General features: G+C 34.3%; 1 protein-coding gene across 1 annotated transcript; it reads left to right on the top strand.

Annotated features, from left to right (window-relative positions):
• Positions 1-9,496: 9,496 nt before the first annotated feature.
• Positions 9,497-18,784, top strand: LOC114730177 (receptor-like cytoplasmic kinase 176). The gene is made up of 11 exons (XM_028917210.1): positions 9,497-9,548; positions 10,027-10,349; positions 10,641-10,776; positions 10,888-11,030; positions 11,130-11,253; positions 11,756-12,103; positions 13,564-13,697; positions 14,498-14,666; positions 14,749-15,041; positions 15,212-15,242; positions 18,744-18,784. Exons 1-11 carry the CDS (start codon positions 9,497-9,499, stop codon positions 18,782-18,784), a joined length of 1,794 nt encoding a protein of 597 aa, XP_028773043.1.
• The last annotated feature ends 2,697 nt before the right edge of the window (positions 18,785-21,481 follow it).

The raw sequence follows: 21,481 nt of genomic DNA, 5'->3' as shown, positions 1-21,481 counted from the left end.
AGTGATTGATTAGAAGGTGAGAAGATTTTCTGTTGGCGAAAAAAGGTTGATCAAATTATAAGATGTGGAATGACATTTCAAATCACAGGAGAAACTGATATTCGATACAGATATCTCGAGATAAATTGCAGTTTAACATAACATAACTCGAGGGATTTTAAAATAAAACAAATGCTTTCCATTCCATACATGTGTTTTCGTGTAATTGTGCAATGAATCACTTTTTGGCTTTTCTTTTCTTTCTTTCTTCTTTTTTTTTTTTTTTTTGGTTTATCTGAATCCAAGGCCTCTTTACTTTTTTCTTCCCTTCATTTTCCTTTCTTGTCCAAACACAGCACAAATCTCTGAATTCAAACTCATCCCGAACTAACATAGGCTATAAGTGTTGATGTCCTAGAGGGTCGGGATGAGTTTGAATTGAAGCTCAGCAAGCCATTTCTTATAATAGCCCAATAGGCTTTTAATTAATTTAGGTCCAACTTGATCTAATAACTACCATTATTAGAAATCTAGAAATTTGAAAAACGAAATACCGTGAAAATACGGTTTAATCGCTATTCACTCAGTAGTAATTAACTAATTATTGATATGATATTAATTCAAAATTAGATCAATAATAAAAAGAGGGTACGCTTGTTGAAATTATGTGCTTTTTAAAAATAAATAAATATTGTGTAATGCTCATAGACAAAGTTCAAGGGCTGCGACAGAAATCAAAAGAGAAAAAAAAAAAAGTTAGTTATTGATTATAAACCTCTCAATATTTTTTTCCAAGATGACAAATTCCCTTTACCAAAGCCCCGTTCACTCAGATGGAAGCTGAACTTCTCGATCCCTCTTTTAACTGCAAGGACCTTCTTGTAGGCAGCATGATAATGCTTTTCTAACTCCTTGAATTGTCCGTTTGCATATCCACCCAAGCAATTGGAGGATCTCGCTTGGATAGGACATAAGCCGGGGTGATTGACAAAATATGTCTGGAAGGAATGGAAGGACCTTCCTGGCCTGGTTTTTCTCCTCAGCTAGAACACAACAAAGTCATCCACAAACCAAATGTCAAAATCCATATCATTCTAATAAGATATGAAAAACCAATTCCTATCCCAAAGAATCCGACTACAGTAAAGTTTTCAAAATGTCTTGTCTAATTGAGAAAACCTCAACCCACTCTTCTATCTGTACAACCAAATCCCCTTTCTAGACCTCCAATTGTCATTATTAGAATAGTTGTGTATTAAAAGCATCCTTGCCTTCATGTCAAGTATTCAATATCAGGGCTTAATTTAACATTGATGGGACGCAAATGAGGGTGATCTCTCCCAAAATGATGTTTTGTAGGAAGTTTCAACTCAGGATTTTGCCCTTTAAACTTTTTATGGATGTTGAAAACATTTCTTTCTGGATTAATGTGCATTTTTTTGTCCAGAAAATTTCACTCATGAGGGTTGATAAATTTGTCCCTAAATTTTAAAATCGTAATAATATTGTCTTCTATCATTAAAAATACTAACAGCTAATATAATTATTTTAATTTTTAACATTAATTTTTTTAAATTATAAGGGACAATATTATCACGAATTTAAACTTTTATAGCAAATTTGTATCTTAATCTTTTTTTTTTCCTGTCATAACTTACACAATCATCACACCTTCTATTAAGAGTTCCAATTTAGGACTTCACACTTAAAAAAACTTAAGAAAGATGTTTGATGTGAATTTGGCCACAAAATCTTCATTACATTAACTTATTGATTCATGAGTCTTAATTAATTTGTATGGTGAGTCATTAAATTCAGTTGAGAGCTACACAAGTGGAATCTATGGTACAAAAACATATCTTTGTGAGCTGATAAAAATAAAGACATGAAACCATCCAAAGATTGTAGAGAAGTGTAATGTTGACAGATTCTTGCCCCACTAAGTACAAAAGATTACGATCATTGCAAATATTCCTGATGTGCAAACAATTGGCCCCCTTGATTCAAATAAAATTATGTTCCAATGATTCAAAAGTGACTGATTATATATGTACTGGGGATACTTTTACTTTGTCCCCCCAATCAACTTGTGCTGAGTTTCTTTATGTATGAGCCTTCCGAATGAATTTTAACAACTGCCTCTTCTCTTCCTTCTACTCCCCCCCGCCCCCAAAACAGCAAGCAGCCCAGCATATATAAATACAATTTTGTATTTGGTAAACAAACAGGTCTTGCGTAAAAGTAGAAATCGAACAACACATTAAAAGTAGACCCTGACTTCATTTTATTTTTTTTTGTTTTACTCTTTTTTCATTAAAAAAAAAAAACATATAACATGTAGATGTGGAAAATTCCCAATGAGATTGGATGCGCTGTGGGACCATCTTTTGGGAGCACAAAAAGGTTCTGATTTGTGGGGCAAAAGCCATTGAATTTTAGGAAGAATCCACACACACACACACATGCAAGAGGTTTGCCATTCTTTTCCAAAGTGGTTCACTCTTGAGTTATCAAGATTTATGATACGGGTAGTCATGACATTGTGGTCTAACAGTATCAAAATCCCTTTATAAATAGGAGGAGGCGGGTTTGATCTGCTCGGCCATCGTCATGTATCCAATGAGAAAGTTGAAGGATCTTGTTAATTTGTTCTGATATTTGACAGTAAGTTTTGAGGGTTTGTATTGAAGTTGGGGAATTTAGGTGAGATAAGGAAGCAAGAGAGGTGAGTGGTGGTTATGGAATAGACAGGATAGGGAGATAGATATGCATGTGCAAAATGGGTACCACAGAATTGTGCTTTTAATAAATGGAGGATTCATATCAAAGGACAGAATCTTTAGAAGATGTGGTCAACATGGAATTGTGCCGCAACCAACATGCACATGAGATCTACCACAGTGCTGAAACTGAGGGATATGTTTGTGTGTGCCAATGACATTCCAACTTCTTCATCAGCGATCCAATATGCAACTTGTTTCATTCATCTGTCCTGTGCTTAATAAAACTCCTCGTCCTCAGAGCTATGTTTGGATAGAGGGAAATGTATGTGGGGGAGAAAATACAGGAGATGGAATACTAGGAAGGAAAACTTCCAAAAATGATTGAAAAAATTTACCATTTTTGAGAGTTTTTTCTCGTAGGATTCTTTCCTCCTTAATTTTCTCCTCGTCCAAACATAGGGGTCGCTCCTAACATATTCTTGTTAATACGATATTATATGTTGTTGCTATGCTCTGTACTTTCTAGTTTTGGACCACGTAGTACATACCCCACGTACCTTGTTGTGTGTTGAAATTTGGAACTATCTGGAAGGTGTAAAAGAAGAATCAAATACGAGATACAGAAATTTGCTTCGCACCATGCTTCATTCTTAATGCTTTGAGATGGGCCAAGCGATGGTTCTCCAAATGCTTTCAACCAACCAGCATTTATTCACATGTTGCATATATTTATGAAGCTTCCTTTCCTTCCTAAGTCGCCCCTTCTTCCAACCTGCAATTGCAAAGAAAAGTCATCATTATTCGACATGATCTCATCCCCTGACTACCTTACCTTTGAATCATGACGTCCCACATTAATCTCTTTAATTATTTAAACCAACTCTATCATCTCAATCACAGCCTCATGATTTCAGTTCCGTTTATTACATGTTTGTCCACAACATCATTGATATATATATATATATATATATATATATATATATATCCACCCCTCTGTTTTAAAAAGAAAACATATACTCCTCCGGTTATTAATATAAGACCTATTTAACTAATTTAATTAAATTAAGAAAGTTAGGTAAGTTAGTTAATTATAAGAAATATGACACATTTTTTCTAAAATTATAATCATCTTTCTTAATATTCCCTCACTCTTTTCTACTTGGTTATGGTTGAGAGAGTATCCATAAGGGTAATTTAGAGAAAATTGATAAATATAAGAAATAGGTTTTATATTTAAGATCAAAACCAACTCAATAATTAGGTCCTATATTAAGGATCGGAGGAGTATTAGATAAATTGATGCCAACAGTCATACACATAAATCATTTAATCTCTTGTTATTGTGTAATTTCATAACAAGTATGATGTGTAAAAAAAAAATGTACAGTTACTTATGTTCTTAATTTTTCATACAGTTAATGAACAATAAAAATATTTAAATTCTCGGTAAGAAAATATCCATTTAAATCACAACACAATAGAGATTGTTAAAAAGATATAAATCATTGATACATTTAAATAATCAGCAACTTTGTATTACTATATTTTAATGTCAGCTGTTAATTTAGCCAATACTATATAATCATTTGTTTGTTTTGTGTTTTCTTTCTCCTTTGAATCACTGGTTTGACTGATTTTTGGTTTGTTGGAGTAATAGGACAAAAGAAAATGGGAAAAGTTAAGAATCAACCTTCCACTCCTCCTCTGCTTTGCCCAGGGTCCAATAAGGCTACCATTTCGCCTCCATCGATTAGCAAAGCGACCACCGGCCAAAGCTTTTTTTTTGTAAAAAAAAATAAAAAATCTCTCATTGTAAATTTAATTGGCAAATAATATATAGGATGATTAATTATATAAAGAAAGATTACTTTCACATAAAAAAAAGTAAGTTGCACAAAAAGAAGATAATTTGCACAAAATATTATTTAGATATTAGGGATTTGTTTGCACATAAAAAAAATAGCTTGTACATAAAAGAATTTAATTTACACTAAAAAAATTAAATTACACATCATACAAAAGAAAATTATTGCACACAAAAGAAGTGAAGTTGCACTAAGTCCTTAGATCCCATTTTCTAATTAAAATTTGGGATAATTAATCTCTTAGTCCTTATAGTTTCATCTAATTTTTAATCAAGTCCCTATAAAATTTTTTCTTTTTATCAGATCCTTTTACTTTCATGTGTTTTTAATTAGAGCCCTCTATTTTTTTATTAGGTCCTTATAGCTTCACTTATTTTTTAAGTGCTTTGTAGTTTTAAAAAATTATTTATTAACTTTATTCTTTAAAATTAATTTCATTTTTAAATTAATAATTATATAATTGGACAAAATAATTAATATAATTATTTAGTAATTAATAATTAATTATAATAATCAATTATACTTAACTATAAATTATCTATAATTATATTCTAATTTTAGAAAATTTTACTAATATAATTTGAATTTTATAATTATAAAAATTAGAATTGAAAAATAAATAATATATATGTTGAACTAAAAATTTAAAAGAATATTAACATAAGATTATTATAATAATTTATTATTTATAGAATATTATTATTTATAGAATAAAAAAACTATAAGGACCTAATTAAAAATAATGTAAAACAATAATGATCTGATAAAAAGAAAAAAAATTATAAAGACCTAATTAAAAACATGTAAAATTATAAGGACCTGATTAAAAAAAATTGTAGAACTTATATATTAACTATCCCTTAAATTTTTAACAAGAATCAATATATCATATAAATCTCTTCCCCCAAGCCAGTTCCATATCACGGCTCCAAGTTGGCTCCTCTCACAAACTTGCCAAAAATAAAAAATTACATACGGCTTTATCGAAGCTGTCTAAGCTTACAAGGATGCACTAGGCTTCGTGTCTAAGCTAGCAAATATACGTTTTACAGTATGAGAGTTCCTACTTTTTACAGTCTCTCACAGCCTCCCGCCTAATTTTGTATTCATTGAGAATAAAATTTTGGGAAAAAAAAAAACCTTCTGCTCAGTGTTTCTTTTCCATTTTCATGACAGTGTTACAATGGCAAAGGAAAGAAGTCAGAGAGACTAACAAGGAAAAGACAAATAGCATAATAGAGTCACAAATCAAAGAAGACTGCAATCCCATCATCCAGCTGGGTCCCTTACTTTATCTAAGTATTGAAATTTTTTCTTTTGATTCCAATCTTTGTCACTTATTCAAATTTGAAATTCAAATTTTCAAATGTTGTCTTGTCCCTCCCAAGTTTGAGAAATACCAATTGACTTTGTTTACATGGGCGTGTCCTCTTTCTTCTCTATTCCATTCTCCTCTTTGTCTAGTGCGTCGTCGTGTGAGTGTCACTTGGTTCTGCCTTATCCTTTGTAGTTGTTGCTGAATATTCCCGTATCATCTCTAGTTCTAGTGACATTGTGGGGTTGTGATCTTTGATGCTCGGCCCTTGCTTCGATCGCTCAGTCCCCCTCCTCTTTGAAGAGATGAGAGCCAACAGGGACAAGTGTGTGGGAAGCAATAATCAGCTGGGGATTTACATCAATGATTGGGAGAAGCAAAGAGATGGATGATGTTACTATTGTTATCCCAAGGTTTGGCGGGTGCACGTCTCCTTGCTTGAAATCCTCCTTCAAATTCTTCCCGTTCGTTTCTTCGATGAGAATAACGACCATGGTGGATCTCAGGTACAAACCCCTTTGTTCTTCACTTAGCAGTTTTTCCATTTGGATTTTTGAATTTTCTTTATATACATTTCATAAATATACTTCTATTATTTTTATAAAAATATTTGAATATTTGAAAGGACTTACAAATGACCTTTGAGTCATAATCTACTCTTCATTTGTCAGTGATGATTCTCAGTTAAGGGGAAGTGTCCAGTTCTTCGTATGTGCGATGGCAAGAACTAGGCCTATTTGCTTCTTTAGATGTGACTACGCACATTACCAATGGCAGCCAAACGTTAAATTTGACATGCTGGTGGCTGAAATGTTTTGTAATAGATACAGGTTATTCAAAATCACTTGTCTATCCTGATTATGTTTGAAGTAATTATATATATATATATGAATCATTTGTAGTTCTTAACCAGTTATTGATTCTAATGGATTTCCTTTGCCTTCACTGTTAACATTTTGTATAATAATTTGATTGACTCATTGTGCTAGCAATCTTCTAAAAAAAATTTGAAACTTTAATGGAGAATTTCTAACAATAGTGTATAATTTTGAAGCGCATTTTACTGCATAGAGGAGGGAGAGGGAGACAGCAACAACTAATCTTGGGTTCAAAAGGCCATTGACCAAGGAAGAAGAAATAATGAAAAAGGAGACTTTTTTGGCCTAGGACTCGCAGAAGCTACTTTTTTATTTTTTTAGACAAGAATTTATTTTGGTTAACAAAGGTATTTGGCCCTGCTGTGAAAAAATTCTATCGCTTAGCGGTAGCAGAAAAATTTTCCTTTCTTTACAATCCTTCAATAAGCCAAGGCGTTGTAATTTTGGATGAAAATAACATTGTTAGGAGGAATTGAAAAATGAAAAAAGCACCTGCAACATGATAAAAAAAAAAGCCAGAACATGCACTAATTTAGATTATATTGTTATATATGTGATTGTGTTGTCTTTGTTTTTGATGATTTTATATATATCTAGGTGTGAAAAGGCAGAAGAGACCTTTGAATCATCTCAAAAAGCCTTCAAATTTTCTTCGTGATTTGGCGTGGAAAGTGATCAAAGTTTCTACAAGAAGTTACAAGAAATTGCATCGATAGTGCAGTAATGTAATTACCCTGGCCCATTTAGATTTATAACCATAAGAATTACATATTTTTCTTTTCAATTGAAGGCAATACCTTCAGTTTTTTCACTTTGATTTCAAATTTATTTATTTCAAATAGATATATTTCCTCACATTGATGTTTATGTCTCTGTTATAATTAGTTTTTTAATTCTTAGTTGCACTTTGGCATGTTTTCTAATGTTCATATTGAAAGTTGTTATATGAGATTTTGTACTCTTTTGGAGGCTAACATGCGATTTGATCTTGCCTCTAATTGTGAGTTTTGACATAAGGGGTGAGTGAACTAATAGTGATTGTGTATTATGTGCTAGGTGAAAGAGTAACCATTGGATTTAGAGTTTTCAAGAAAGAAAATTGCAAGTTTCACTTGGTTATAAAAAACGTGCTTCATTTTATTGGATTTAAATAATGGGAAGAAAAGTTCTCTATTTGTATTTTTTTAAAAAAATTCTCTATTTGAAATGAGTCATGAATAAAGAAACATATTTCTAAACTCGTACCTATAACTATGCATTCTAATTGTGCTTTCAAAGTGAAAAGGCAAAAATATTATGAACTAATAATAACAGTTGAAATTGGAGAAAAGTGGGCAAAAATAAACTTTGGTGTTTGTTTGTGTGATTAAGAATCATTATTAAGATTTATAACTTCATTCTGTAGTTATTGAAGTTAGACTATTATGATCCATAGTGAATAGTTGGGCGTTGTAGCATGAAAGCTAGGAAGATTATTGAGTGAAAAAAAAAAAAACTTAGAGCATGTATAAGATTTGATTCAATACAAATTTGTTATTTATTTCTCCCAAGCTGTTTACTTTTCCAGGTCATGTATTGTCACTTAATAGTTTCTAAAAAGTGGCTTCTCTTTATTTTCTTTCCTTTTTTTTTTTCGATAATAAGAAGGCAAGCAGAGCTTTAGAGTTGAATAAAGAAGGGAGAGGAATCTAATTTCAAGTTATAGGAAATAGATAAGGCCTAAAAGAAAAAAGTAGTTTTTTTATGTAGTATTAAATTAAAGATTGCAGCTTTGCAAGGGAAAAAAAAAGCAATAGTTCGGATGAAAGGAAAGAGTGATAATTTTGGTCATTCATACCTCACAATTTCCTAATATAAGAGCCTAAAACTGGGAAAATATATCATATATAAATGAAAAGAAAGCAGAAGAAAAATGCATTTGACCTGTATTTATTAATGAGAGAGGGATTATTTGAAGGAAAATTTTTGTTGGCAACAATTCTTTCACAAGTATTTAGAAGGAAAGAGATTTGGTTAGGTTTGTTCTGCCTATGGTTCTCAATTTTGTATTCATGTTATTATGCTTTTTTCTATTCAATAATTTAATAAACCCTCTTTATTTATCACTTTTGTCCCACAATAATAGTTAGGATGTGGTTTCTATATATCAAGTCAAATTCTGGTTTAAAAAAAAGCCAATTTATCAGAACATTTCAAATCATTGACGGATAGGAAAATGAATTGTTGTCTCATGTGATATGAAATTTACTTAGAACACTTAAGCAGTACAACGAGAGAGAGAAAAAAGTTTGGGCACTAAAAATATGAACTCCAAACTTATATGCCGCCCGTGCAACGCACGGTAAATACATGCTAGTTCATCTCTCATCCTCCCACCCCCCAGCTGTTTTACTTTTTCGATTTCAGATCCTCCTCCTGTTTTACTTTGCCGAAATCATCGAAAGTTGAAAAAGTTCTTCGTTCTTCGCTACTTAGTGCGTAATCGCTACCTAGTGCGTAATCACTACTTGTGCTGCTTCAACCACGGTGGGTTTGTCTTCAACTCCTCCTGCTGAGTGTTCTCTGTTGAGCTGTTGCTTTTCTTTGCGTCCTACCTTTTTTTGTTTTTTCGAGCAAGTTGTTTGCTTGCTACCTAATAATGCGAAAATTGGCCTACTCTTTTGGATTTTGATATCTTGTTTGCTTTCCCCTGGAATCCTCAACCAAAGATTTTGGTTTTTGGGGTTGATTTAGTTGATGGGTGTGAACTGGAGCAATCGGATCGAGGCCGTGAGTCCTTCACGTACAGGTCTTTTTTCTATCACCATTTCAGACTTTTCTTGACTTGAATCTTCGGCTGTATTTTCTTTTCAAAACTTGAATGAGCTTGTATTTCATTCCAGATTTTGGTTTTCTGTGGTTTGAAACATTAAATAGTATTGATTGTTACGATCTTAAAAATTGTTTATCTACAAGCCTCTATGGGGATATGGGAAGTTTATATGCATGCTTGAGATCCCTGCAAATTAAAGCTGCTAAGTCTTTACTGATGTGAAGATCTGAGCTCGATGGCAATTGTGTGTAGTTTGTTCGACTCATTACTTATCCTGCTCTAGACGGCTAATTCAATCTGGTTCTTCCAGCAAGATGTCCCTCTTGAGAAAACTGCGATGAGTTTTAAGAGAACTTCTTGTCAACAACATAAGGATAACTTGCGGTTCTTTCAGTTAAGGCTGAAGATGGTTGATGAATCTTTGTTAACTTTTTCTTTATTGGGATCTATGTAGGATTTATTTCTAGAAGTGTCAGCAGGGATGGCTGTGACACGAGCTCAAACAGCAGGAACCCATCATCCTCCATGCCCATAACCCCTCGGAGTGAGGGCGAGATCTTACAGTCTTCCAATTTGAAGAGCTTCAGCTACAGTGAACTTAAAACAGCCACAAGAAATTTTCGCCCGGACAGTATCTTAGGAGAGGGCGGGTTTGGTTTAGTTTTTAAGGGGCGGATTGATGAGCACTCCCTTGCTGCTACCAAGCCAGGGACTGGCATAGTTATTGCTGTGAAGAGACTGAACCAAGATGGTTTACAGGGTCACAAGGAATGGCTGGTGAGTATAAAATATTTTCTCGATAATCGCCCCCAGCTAGAGCGTATCCTGGCTTTTTGTTATTGGTATTGCGGTCACATGGTGTCCGAGACTCTAGGCAGTTTCAGAGTCTACAATTTTCAAGGGATTTTCTGATGGACTTTTATGTTATTTAAAATTTCCTCCGTTCCTCTGGTTTTATTGGAATTAGCAGCCAAATCTTGTGTGTTAAGTAACACTCTCTGAATGCACAAGATTGTGATTAATTGCTGAATGCTGAGAAGTTGGATTTCTTCTTGTCTGGTAACTCAGGCTGAAATCAACTACCTTGGTCAACTGCGTCATCCTAATCTTGTCGAACTGATAGGATACTGCTTGGAAGATGAGCATCGACTTCTAGCTTATGAATTTATGTCTGGGAGCAGTGTGGAGAATCATCTTTTCAGAAGTCAGTTCCTCTAATGTGGTCAAATGGCGAATTTTTATTTCCCTTTAATGAGGCACATTCAAAACTTAACTAAATTCTAGTACTTAAGCTGTGAAATCATTCTTTATGTAGGAGGATCTCATTTGCCGCCACTGTCCTGGTCTTTGCGAATGAAAATAGCTCTTGGGGCTGCCAAGGGTCTTGCATTTCTCCATGGCACAGAACCTAAAGTCATATACCGTGACTTCAAGACTTCTAATATTCTTCTTGATAAAGTATGTATTTGTTTTCAACCGCGAACAATTCTTTCATGGCTGAATGTGATGGATTTGATATTTAATCACTAAACTCTCCGTTGCCTTTTCACTTTACAGGATTATAATGCCAAACTTTCTGACTTTGGGTTGGCCAGAGATGGGCCAACAGGTGACAAGAGTCACGTCACAACTAGAGTCATGGGTACTTATGGATATGCAGCGCCAGAATATCTTGAAACAGGTAAAATATCTGCTGTTTGTCCAATCCTGTCCGGACTACTCTATATGACATGGTTTCCGTGCAACAATCTTCTACATCAATCAATTTACTCTCTGGTCAGAAGGAACTGTACTTTACTATTACGTATATCTCTGTTATTGTCTGTGTTTTGTACTCTTTGTTTTTTGTTTTTTTTTTGGGGGTAGATTTTTCACTTTATTCCAAAGAATTGGCTTTTAAGAATCTTACGTTTACCATAGTGCCTCGAAATGCTGCCAAATTCTTCATGCTTTTGCAAAGTACCTATGGTCACGAATGTCCATTGCCATTTATCTTGGGATCCTTTCTCACAGTCCCTTCCATCTGCATAAAATGTTTCTGCTTTGTACCTTATCTAGAGTTATGTGCTGTACGTTGTCAATTCACTGGAATTGAACTATACTGAGTCTCCTGTTATTATGTAACAAGGAAAAGATGAATTTTTTATCTTATTACTAAAATTTTTTTGTATCTTTCTCCCCAGGTCACCTTACTGCCAAGTGTGATGTATATGGTTTTGGTGTAGTTCTCCTGGAAATGTTATCCGGAAGACGGGCCATAGACAACAACCTGCCATCCGGAGAGCGTGAACTTGTGAAGTGGGCAAGACCTCATCTATATAATAAACGACGGTGTTTTCGTGTCATCGATGCCCGTCTTGAAGGTCAGTACTCGCCGAGGGGAGCTAAAAGAGCAGTAACCCTTGCAGGTCAGTGTCTTCTTGCGCAACCTAAATTCAGGCCAGACATGGACGAGGTAGTAAGGGCATTGGAGCAGCTTCAGGATTCAGAGGACATGGCAAAAAGTGCTAATGAGGAAGAAAGTGCATCAGGTGCAACGCACCAGTGCTAGTTATCAACCAAGGGCTTACCTGCAGCTATGAAAAATCATGCGGGAGCTGCACCATCCAATGCTCTACTTGAACCTTTTTAGTCGTCTTGGTTTAAATAAAAGATAAACCAAATTGTATAGTAAAACACAATTCGGGTTGTGTGTCTTGAGAAACTTTTTATTAATTTCTAAGATAACTAAGTGAAAAAAAAGAATTAGAAAGTCAGGGCTTGAAAAAGGTGTATTTTTAATAAAACTGATTATGAAAATGAAGAAATAAATCTAAACTATTTTTGTTCGGTATTTTTAACAAGAAAGGGAGAGTGAAAAAATGCAAATTTGGATTTTAAAAGATCAATGATGAGAATGTTTCTTGAAAGCAGAATGTAATTATCTTTGTTTAATGAAAATAAGTGAGTAAAATAATGCATCAAGTTAAAAAGCAATCCTAAATACGGTTTGGATCAAATAAACTTAACACTTGACTATTCTAAATGCTAGATAGTAATCAAACTATTAAGCTACTTTTAAAAATCACTTGACGTGCAATTTAAATTGAATTAATAAAACTTGTTTTCCTTACAAAAAATACTTACAGAGATACTCAATTACAATATGTCTCAATCATAAAATCTAACAACATGCCAAATAAAATAATTTTAAATAATGCAAAGGAATTATATATAAATTTAAATCCCAAGTAATATTGCTCAAATTAAACTGCAGAATTCTAATTAACAGAAATTATAATGCATAATTTCAGTCTCTAAATCAAACAGGAATATTCTTAACACAGGAAAAATCTAATGAAATCCAAAAGAAAATTAATTGGAAAACTAAATACTCTCCTAGTTGAAGCTCCAAGTGTAAGCAACTGCTCCATCTCTAAAAAAACACAAAGGGATTAGCCTCTCATAGCTCTAGAAGTATTCACAGCAAGTTTGAAGTAGTAAGAATCCATGGAGGCTTTGTGAAAGAGTGGGTACGGAGATTAGTTGCAGGAAAAATAAAGAACAATGGAGTAATTTGCGTTGCCGGCGCTGGAGGCAGAGAAGGGTTGGGATTTGTTACTGGCCGAAGGAAAAGAGATGAGGAGTGGCGGTCCGAAGTTGAATTGGTGTTGGCGGCGCCGTCTTGCGGTGGCATCCTTTCAGCTTTCTTATTATCTTTATTTTTTTTTTTAAATCTGCAAAAGATAAATTGAAATATTATCATAAAGACCAAATCAATTATTTAAAAAGAGATAAAAATATGATAAGATTTTTTAAAATTTTTTAATTTTATGCAATCAGTATTTAATTTAAAATATCCACAATTAATACAAATTATCCCACTTTAATTAATAAATATCACTAAAAAGATATCAAATAACATATTAAAATAGAGATTTATCAACCACTACGATCAAGCTGGATCGTGGCGACTATCTTGTTTGGGAATCAATGGTGCTACCATTGATAGAAGGAAACCAACTGGAGGCTCATGTTGATGGTACTAGAGCTGCACCTCCCCGTCTTGTTCTGGACACCACTGCCACAAATGGTGCTTCCATAAACCCAGAATATGAAGAATGGTTCTCTGTTCATCGGATGCTTGTGGGTTGGCTCCGTAATACTATGTCACTAGGGTGGAAATAGACCAGACGGCCTGTTAGGAGCTTATGGCCTGGCCTGTATTTGGCCTGGCCTGTATTTGGCCTGACCTGACCTAGCCTGTTTTTTAAAAGAGACAGGCTCAGGCCTGTTTGAAGGTTTGTTTAGCTAAACAGGTCAGGTTTAGGCTTTCTATTAAACTTGTTAAGCCGGCCTAGGCCTATTAAAAATTTATAATTATAGTACATGAAAAAATTAGTTAATAGTATTATTGTTAATGTGCTCTTTTAATTTATTTTTTAATTTTAATATATAGTTAATAGCTTAATCTTTTTTTAGATTTTGAAGTTTAGTTAAGAAGTGAAGATAAAAATATAATTTAAAATAATAATATCAATAAATAATGTGATCTTTAAATCTTAAAAATATAAATAAAATAGGAAAGAAAAATTTTGTTCTAAGAATGATAAATTAATTCACTTATGTATTATGTTAATTAAAGTATGATACCCTCTTTATTCGTTATAAAATTAGTATTTTTTTCTCTTTATTTATTTGTCTTAATTTTTTTTTTTGTATACTTAAACGTAGTCTTGTTTTAAATTTTAACATATAATTACAACTAGTTTTCAATAATATCCTTGTAAATTATAATTAAGATTTAAAATAGTACTTATGATAGTAGAATTTAAATAAAAGACAAGACTAAAAAATTAATTATTATGTACACTTTTTTTTCAATCTTAGTTTTTTTAAAAAATAATTTTAATTTGAATTTTTTAAAAATGCAGGCTTTTTGACAGGCTTTAGGCCAGCTCAGACTGAAAAATAAGCCTGTAACAAGCCACAAACCAGGTTCAGGCAATAAGCTCCAAAAGACCTGTTTCCACCCCTACATGTCACAAGTTAGAGCTCAGCTGGTACATTGCAAGAATGCAAGGGATCTCTGGATTGGTGCTAGAGAGCTAACCTGTGCGTCCACCAAATTCAAGGCAAAACTACATCATACTCGAAAGAACTCCATGAAATCTCAGCAAGATGAAAAATGTTGCAGATCAGCTAATCTTAGCAGGTGCCCCTGTTCCCACTGAAGAACTCATTATGTACACTCTGAATGGTCTTGACTCGAAGTACAATGCCACTGTTATGAAGCGGATTGATCAACCCAATCTCACTTGGGTTGGGGCACAATCGGCCTTGTTGGCATTTGAAAGTCGCTTGGAGCAATTGAATCATTTCTCCTCCTTAACTACTCATCCTTCGGCCAACTTTGCTCAAAAAGATTCTGCTTCTGCTCAAAACACTCGTTTTTCTAAACCACCTCGTCGCCAATATGACTCTGACCGCGTATATGGTGGCTAGAGAGAAAATTGCGGCTCACACAACCAGAGGTCTCGTGGACGTTGTGGCAACTACAGCAATGATGGTAGCTATGGTGGTGGAAATCATAGTGGAGATGGTCGTCCCTACTATCATTTCTGTGATAGGTTTGGTCATGTTATTGCCCAATTTATCAGAGGAATGATTGTTCCTTTCAATCTCCGTCTGAGTATGGTCGATATTTTGGTGGCTACAACCCTCAAGCATTTTATGCAACTCCATAAACTATGAACGACCCATCCTGGTATATGGACAGTGGCTCAAACTTCCCCGTGGCTCTTTACTCTGAGCAGCTTGATCAGGTCAATCCAGTGGGTAAGTCTTATTTATCGACTTGTACTGGTGAGAAAGCTCCCATAAAGGGAGTTGGTTCAAAATCTCTTTCATGCCTTGATTCTAAGTTATATCTTAGAGATGTCTTGCTTGTTCCTACAGCTACTAAGAACCTATTAAGTGTTAACAAACTTGTTGAGGATAATCCAGTCGATGTGAAATTTACTAATGTTGGTTGCACTGTGAAGGATCTGGTGACAGGAAAATTGTTGATGTAAGGGAAGCCAAACCAAGGGATGTACCCAATGGGCAGTGATCAAGATCAACCACAAGCCAATACAGCATTGTTTAACTCTGTTGCTTCAACTGATGAGTTTTTGAAATGGCATTACAAGTTAGGACACCCAAATAATAGAGTTTTGAGATAAATTTTTGAATAGTTGTAATGAAAAAGTTGAAATCAATGAGAATTTTGTTTGTGAAACTTGTCAGTTAGGTAAATCAAAATTATTATCGTTTCCTTCTTCAATGTCTCAGGCTACTTGTCCCCTTGAACTCATTCATACTGAAATTTGGGGTCCATCTGTTACAATCTATTGGTGGTCATCGTTTTTACATACATTTTGTTAATGATTTTAGCAGATATGCTTGGCTATTTCCCTTGAGACATAAGAATGAAGCTATCAATGCTTTTAATATCTTCAGGAAGCAAGTTGAAAATTAGTTTAATGCAAAGATTAAGACTATGCAATGTGATAATGGAACTGAGTACAGGCCTTTTATTCCTGTAACTCAAGAAGCTAGAATCACAATGAAATACACTTGTCCATATACTTCAGAGCAAAACGGAAGAGCTGAACAAAAACATAGGCATATTGTCGAAATGGGATTAACTCTCTTAGCTCAAGCTCATATGCCATTAACTTATTGGGTTGATGCTTTTCAAGTTGCAGTACATTTAATTAACAGATTATCAACTCTAGTATTGAAAGGATCAACTCCTTTGTTTCTCTTACTCAAGACAGAGCCTAATTATAAAACCATTCAACCTTTTGGGTGTGCTTGTTATCCATGTCTCAAGCCATATAATGATCACAAATTTCAATTCCATAGCCAGAAGTGTGTCTATCTTGGCCCTGCTTCACAACACAAAGGATACAAGTGTCTCAGCAATACTGGTTGAATTTATGTCTCTAGACATGTTATTTTTTACTCATCTGTATTTCCTTTTGTGACAGGTTTTCTTAATCTTCAGACCACTCCTGTACAAAATGATGATTATATTATTCCTTTGGTGATTCAAAATAATCTAACAGGTATCACAACAAATGAGAGCGATGATTCTGCTAGATTGTTGCCTCCATTATTGCCCTCAGTACCTCTGGAAAATTGAGACTCTACTCCACCTGGGCGGACACTTGATACTCAATCGGAGTCATCAATTTCAGAATCAAGCCATCAATCTCATGTTTATGGGTCTAATCAAGCTGATAAATCAAGCCCAGTTGTAGAGCCCGAGCCTAATATGGCTTCTATTAATCAGCATCATATGGTTACCAGATAAAAGGCAGGCAAAACTAAGCCCAAATATCATTTTTATTGGGCGTATAAAAGCTAAAGACCCATTATCTCTTGCCAAAGCAACCGAACCCAGAAGCGTCTCTGAAGCCTTGCCAATCCCTCATTGGCAGCAAGCCATGAAAGATGAATTCGACGCTCTTCAGCGGAACCACACTTGGATTCTCGTTCCATATCATCACCCCCAAAAGCTTGTTGTCAAAATGAAGTTTGGAGCTGATGGTTTGATTTCTAAGCATAAAGCAAGATTAGTAGCAAAAAGTTTTCAACAATCTCCATGGATCAACTATGGGGAAATGTTTAGTCCTGTAATTAAGCCAACGACAATCAGCATTGTACTTACGATTGCTGCAACTTTCAATTGGGACGTGAGGCAACTAGATGTTAACAATGCCTTCTTAAACGGCTATCTTCAAGAAAATGGGTTTATGCATCAGCCTGAAGGTTTTAGAGATTCCAGTAAACCCAACCATGTTTGCAGACTTGTTAAAGCAATTTATCGCCTAAAGCAAGCGTCCCGAGCATGGTTCGATCGACTGAGGATGACCCTGCTCTAATGGGGTTTTTAGAATTCAAGGAGTGATATATCCCTTTTCTATCTTCGGACAGCAAATCTCACTATATTTATTCTGATCTATGTGGATGACATACTTGTTATAGGGAATAATTCAATCTATGTGAATAAATTTATACAAAGACTGAATGAACTGTTTGCCTTGAAAGATCTTGGTCCCTCATACTATTTTCTTGGCATTAAGATTTCCCGTGATGCCGCTGGATTCTATTTGAATCAAGGAAAATACACTCGGGAGTTGTTGAAGAAACTTAATATGTTAGTTTGTGCCCCTATACCTACACCTATGGTGACTGGTAGACAATTTACATCTTTGGATGGTGAACTAATGAAAGATCCAACACTGCATAGACAAGCAATAGGTTCTCTTCAATATCTGACCTCCACATGTCCGGACATAGCTTTTTCAGTCAATAAGCTTAGTCAATTTCTCTCTTGTCCAACCAATGTTCATTTTCAAGGGGTTAAAAGGATACTTAAGTATCTTAAAGGAACATTCAATCTTGGGCTGCACATAAAGCCCTTTCACTCCTTGAGACTTGATATGTTTACAGATGCAGATTAGGCTACTGATTTAGATGATAGAAAGTCGATGGCTGGATATTGTGTTTACTTTGGGAAGTCCTTGTTTCCTGGGCATCACGTAAACAGAAAGTAGTGTCAAGGTCTAGTGCTGAATCAGAGTATAGAGCTCTGGCTGATGGTGCTGCAAAAATCAAATGGCTATATTCACTGCTATCTGAACTCGGTCTAATGCTTAGTCAACCTTCAATCATTTGGTGTGATAATGTTAAGTACAGGAGCATTGGCAGCAAATCCTGTTCAACACTCCAGAAGCAAGCATATTGAAATTGACTTACATTTCATTCATGACTTTGTTTTATCAAAGTTTATTGATGTGAAATATGTCCCTTCATCGTATCAAGTTGCACATTGTCTTCTGAAGGCTCTGTCTCATTCTCAGTTCTCTTATTCCCGAAGCACACTCAGATTGTGTATAACACCCTCTCGTTTGAGGGGGAATGTTAGAGAAAAATAGAAATTAGGATATCTGTATATTTGTTTTGTAATAGGGGTTAAGGATGAGTAATGACCGTCCACGTGTAAGGTTGATTTTCATTCTTTCGGTCTGCTGCAAATTAGGGCAAGACCACATCTCCTTGTATAGTGATTATATAATGGAGACAAGGCATGAGGATCATTTGTCTCGGCCAATACTTTTTCATATTTTATTTGCCTTTCCTTCTCTTATCCCAGACCATCTGCTTCTCCCCTTTTTGTTTAAGTCAAAGTATTTTAGTTATGGCATAAACCATAATTATGTAACCAATGTATAGTTCCCGTTTTCTTCTTTTTCTATTTTGGCATGCGTTAGCAAAAAAGGTTTTCTCATTTTGCTCCTAATGTCAGACACAGTACGATCTGATGTGGGAGACATCCCAGTATTTTACTCTAAACCCCGCATTTGTTAACTACGTAGTGGTAGGATGGCACAGACAGAAGTTTCTTGGTAGCTAATTTGCGTCGGATTAAATAATATAGCTTTAAGGTGATTAATTAGAAGTTAAGAAGGTTTTGTATTGGCGAAAAAAGGTCGAGCAAATTATAAGATGTGGAATGACACATTTCAAGTCACAGGAGAAATTGATATTCGATACAGATATCCCGAGATAAATTGCAATCTCATTTAATATAACTGGAGGGATTTTACAATAAAACAAATGCTTTCTATTCCATATATATGTTTAATTTGCTGTTTTGTCTTTTTCGTTTATCTTAATCCAAGGAAAGAAAATATTTTCTCTTTACTTTTTCCCTTCCCTTCATTTTCCTTTCTTTTTTTTTTTTGGTTGCCCACCCAATTCACCGGAGCTTTACTCCGACTATATTTGGATCCGACCCGCATCGCGTACCTGGCTGTAGTGGGTGAGTCTCCCAACAGGGATTTCTTCATTTTCCTTTCTTGTGCAACCCAAAGCGCAAATCTCTGAATTCAAACTTATCCTGAACTAACATAGGCTATAGCAGGCTGATGTCTTAGAGGTTCGGCCTGATTTTATCTTGAAGCTCAACAGGCGATTTCTTATAATAGCCCAATAGGCTTTTAATCAATTTAGGTCCAATTTGATCTAATAAGGCTTGCCATCAAAACCCAAAAGTTAAGTTTGGGTTTGGCCATAACTACAATTGCTTAAATTTAGAAATTTGAAAAATGAAAATACTGCAAAAATACGATCTTTGGTTTAATCGCTATTCACTTAGTAGTAATTATTGATATGATATTAATTCAAAATTAGATCAATAATAAAAAGAGGGTAAGCTTGTTGAAATTATGTGCTTTTTTAAAAAATAAATATCGGGTAATGCTCATAGACAAATTTCAAGGGCTGCGACTTTAACGATTAAAGTATGATATTCAATATCGGGTAATGCTCATGATTAAAGTATGATATTCAATATCAAGGATTAATTTAACATTGATGGGACGCAAATGAGGGCTATCTCTCACAAAATGATGTTTTGTAGGAAGTTTCAACTCAGGATTTTGCCCTTTAACCATTTTATGGATGTTGAAGACATTTCTTTTTGGATCAATGTGCATTTTTTTGTCCAGAAATTTTTATTCATGAGTGTTGATGCAAATTTGCCCCTGAATTTTAAAATCGCAATAATATTGTCTTCTATCATTAAAAATACTAACAACTAATATAATTATTTTAATTTTTAACATTAATTTTTTTAAAATTATAAGGGACAATATTATCACGAATTTAAACTTTTATAGCAAATTTGTATGTTAATCTATTTTTTTTTTCCTGTCATAACTTACACAATCATCACGCCTCCTATTATTAAGAGTTCGAATTCAGGACTTCACACTTAAAAAAACTTAAGAAAGATGTTTGATGTGAATCTGGCTACAAAATCTTCATTAGATTGACTTATTGATTCATGAGTCATAATTAATTTGTAGGTGAAACAACCTTCCTAAATAAACCGAAAAACTTAACCTTTTTTTATATAGTAACTTTGAGAAATAGTTTTTTATAACGAAATCATGCTAAATACGAACCCAAATTATATCACAGTCATCTACACTAACTAACTATATCATAATGTTATCCGTGATAGAAAAGAACAACACCCAATCATACATTCTATCACTGATAAAAGAACTTTTCTTAACTCATTCAAATACAACCTATGTAAGAAATGATCAATCTCATCTAATATGGTTACAAAACAACATATAATATAGCTCATAGATCGAAATATTAAGAATTAAATGAGAAATTCATATTTTATAATAAATTTATAAACAAATCACATGTGATTCTAGGCCTTTGGCCAACTACTAGCACGTATATCACAACAGTACAACTCAAAGGATATAACACATCATAATGCATGAATCATATAACACATCATATCATAATGCATGAATCATAATCCTAAGGTGGTAATATACAGGATACAGCATAGCTCATAAATCAAGGAAATGCTACAAGATGCTAATGTAGCTTTACTCCTCCTAAGCCTTCCCTGACGTCTCTCCTTTAAAGTTTTCACCTGAAAAATGTTAAATAATAGGGATGAGACAACGTCTCAGTAACTAAATCCCTACCTATCACACACACTAACATGGGCTAGCGAGGTGTCAGGTGGGATACACAGAGTTAATAATAGTTGATAGACACTTATCTAACAGTTGAACTCACAATAACTATATAGGTCAAATATATTTGCCAATCTCATGCAAATTATAATTTCAAAAGAGATAACATACTTTTCATTTATTCAAAAGATATAAATATCAATGAAGATTCCATGTTATATGCAGTCCATGAACCCTAAATTTATCCTTATATCCTCATTATTTTCGCCGACTGGACCCATGGGCTAAGTTCTTTCCATTTGACTGGTTACTCTAACAAGCTCACCACTCGAGTGATATGGACCGGCCAAAGACCACAGAGCACTC

The sequence above is a fragment of the Neltuma alba genome, unplaced genomic scaffold (genome assembly GCF_004799145.2).
Source record: "Neltuma alba isolate B1F8T4 unplaced genomic scaffold, ASM479914v2 tig00012714_pilon, whole genome shotgun sequence".
Lineage (NCBI taxonomy): Eukaryota > Viridiplantae > Streptophyta > Magnoliopsida > Fabales > Fabaceae > Neltuma > Neltuma alba.
The sequence above is the reverse complement of the archived record's forward strand: the minus strand, read 5'-3'. Positions and strand labels throughout refer to the sequence as shown.